We start from the raw sequence: 2,045 nt of genomic DNA, 5'->3' as shown, positions 1-2,045 counted from the left end.
GGTAGAACAAACATGGAGATAAAAAAAAAGTAAGCAGAACTTGATAATTGGCTGCTGGAATGTCAGGACCATGTTTGACAAGGCTGACAGCAGCTGCCCAGAACGTTGTTCCGCTCTCATAGCTCATGAACTATGCCGTCTTAAAGTTGATATAGCAGCCCTGAGCGAAGTCCGCCTCGCTGACGAGGGCAGCCTCAAAGAACACGGCGCTGGCTACACTCTCTTCTGGTCCGGGAAGCCATCAACTGAAAAGCACCTGTCGGGCGTTGGGCTTATGGTGAGGAACTCCATCGCCTCAAAACTGGAAACGTTACCCACGGGCCACTCAGACCACATCATGTCTATGCTCCTACCACTGTAAAACAAACATCTCACGCTCTTCAGTGTCTACGCCCCAACTCTACTGGCAGATCCTGCGGACAAAGACAGCTTCTATTCCGATCTGCGCAGACTTTTGTACAACACTCCTGCAGACGTCAAGATCCTGATCCTTGGCTACTTCAACGCAAGAGTCGGAGGGACTCCGAAGCCTGGAAAAGAGTCCTTGGAAGATACGGCGTTGGCAACTGTAACGACAACGGGCGCCTCTGGCTCGAGTTCTGCACATAGCACCAACTCGCCATTACCAATAATATCTTCCAATAGAAAGACAGCCTGAAAACAACTTGGATGCATCCACGGTCCAAACATTGGTACCTACCTGACTATGTACTTGTGCGTAAACAGAACCTGAAAGATGTTCTACACACGAAAGTGATGCCCAGCGCGGAGTGCCACACTGACCATCGTCTCGTCCGCTGCATTCTCAAACTGTAGCTCAACCCCAAACCCAAAACGAAAAACAATCCCGTAAAGAAACTCAACATCGACAGCCTGTTTCGGGAGGTGAAAACGAAGTTCCAAGTAGACCTGCAGCAAAAGCTCGATGAATCTCCTTGCACTGACCCCACTCCAAACACCCTGTGGGAGAATCTGAAGTCGGCCATCCTAAAGACATATGAAGAAGTTCTTGGGTACACAAAGAAGGAAAACAAGGACTGGTATGAAAATGACAAGGAGATCCAGGACTTACTAGCCAAGAAGCGGGCAGCTCATCAGGCCCACCTCGCTCAACCAACCTGTCTTGTGAAGAACGTCTCCTTTCGACGCGCATGCAGCACCCTACAGCGCAAACCCAGAGAGATCCAAAACGAGCGATGGGACAGCCTGATGCGGAAAACCCAGCTGTGCGCTGACCGCGGAGACTACGGAGGCTTCTACGAGGCTCTGAAAGCAGCGTATGGCCCCACCCACCAGGTTCAGATTCCCCTACGCAGCTCAGATGGACAAGACCTCCTGACCGATAAGACCTCCATCCTTACTCGCTGGTCTGAGCAGTTCCAAACCATCCTCAGTTCAGACCGCACCGTCCAGGACAGTGCCATCCAGTGTGTTCTTCAATTTTCATCCAAAGAGGAGCTTGACGTACCACCCACCCTAGAGGAGACAACCGAAGCCATAGAACTCAAGAGTCGCAAAGCAGCAGGAGTTGACGGCATCCCACCAGAAATCTGGAAACATGAAGGTCCGACGCTCCACGACAAGCTCCACAAACTTCTTGTCAGCTGCTAGGAGCAGGACAAGGTGCCACAAGCCCTTCGCGACGCTGTCATCATAACCCTATACAAGAACAAGGGTGAAAAGTCTGACTGCTCCAACTACCGGGGAATCACCCTATTCTCCATCGCTGGCAAAATACTTGCCAGAATTCTCCCCAACAGGCTCGTACAATCCATTGCCGAAGAAAACCTCCCCGAGAGCCAGTGTGGCTTTAGAACCAAAAGAAGCACGACGGACATGATCTTTGATCTCCACCAACTCCAGGAGAAATGCCGTGAACAAAACAAGAGACTCTATGCTAATTTTGTCAACCTTACAAAAGCTTTTGAAACAGTGAGCAGAACAGGGCTGTGGCTCATCCTGGAATGCTTTGTTTGTCCCCCAAATTCCTACAGATGGTGATCCAGCTGCATGAAAAGCAGTGCGTCCAGATCAGACTAAACGGG

General features: G+C 50.6%; 1 protein-coding gene across 1 annotated transcript in view; it reads left to right on the top strand.

Moving 5' to 3' along the window:
* The window catches only part of LOC143028169 (uncharacterized), a 5,605-nt gene extending 3,994 nt beyond the window's left edge, over positions 1-1,611 (top strand). The window contains exons 3-5 of the mRNA XM_076189905.1: positions 67-357; positions 451-568; positions 817-1,611. Of these exons, the coding sequence (XP_076046020.1) occupies positions 67-357; positions 451-568; positions 817-1,611 (1,204 nt within the window). The remainder of the gene's footprint in view (positions 1-66; positions 358-450; positions 569-816) is intronic.
* The last annotated feature ends 434 nt before the right edge of the window (positions 1,612-2,045 follow it).

Source organism: Oratosquilla oratoria, chromosome 1, assembly GCF_046742065.1.
Source record: "Oratosquilla oratoria isolate Oo_2021 chromosome 1, ASM4674206v1, whole genome shotgun sequence".
NCBI classification, from domain to species: Eukaryota; Metazoa; Arthropoda; class Malacostraca; order Stomatopoda; family Squillidae; genus Oratosquilla; species Oratosquilla oratoria.
Note: the sequence above shows the minus strand (reverse complement) of the source record. Positions and strands in the feature narration are given on the sequence as shown.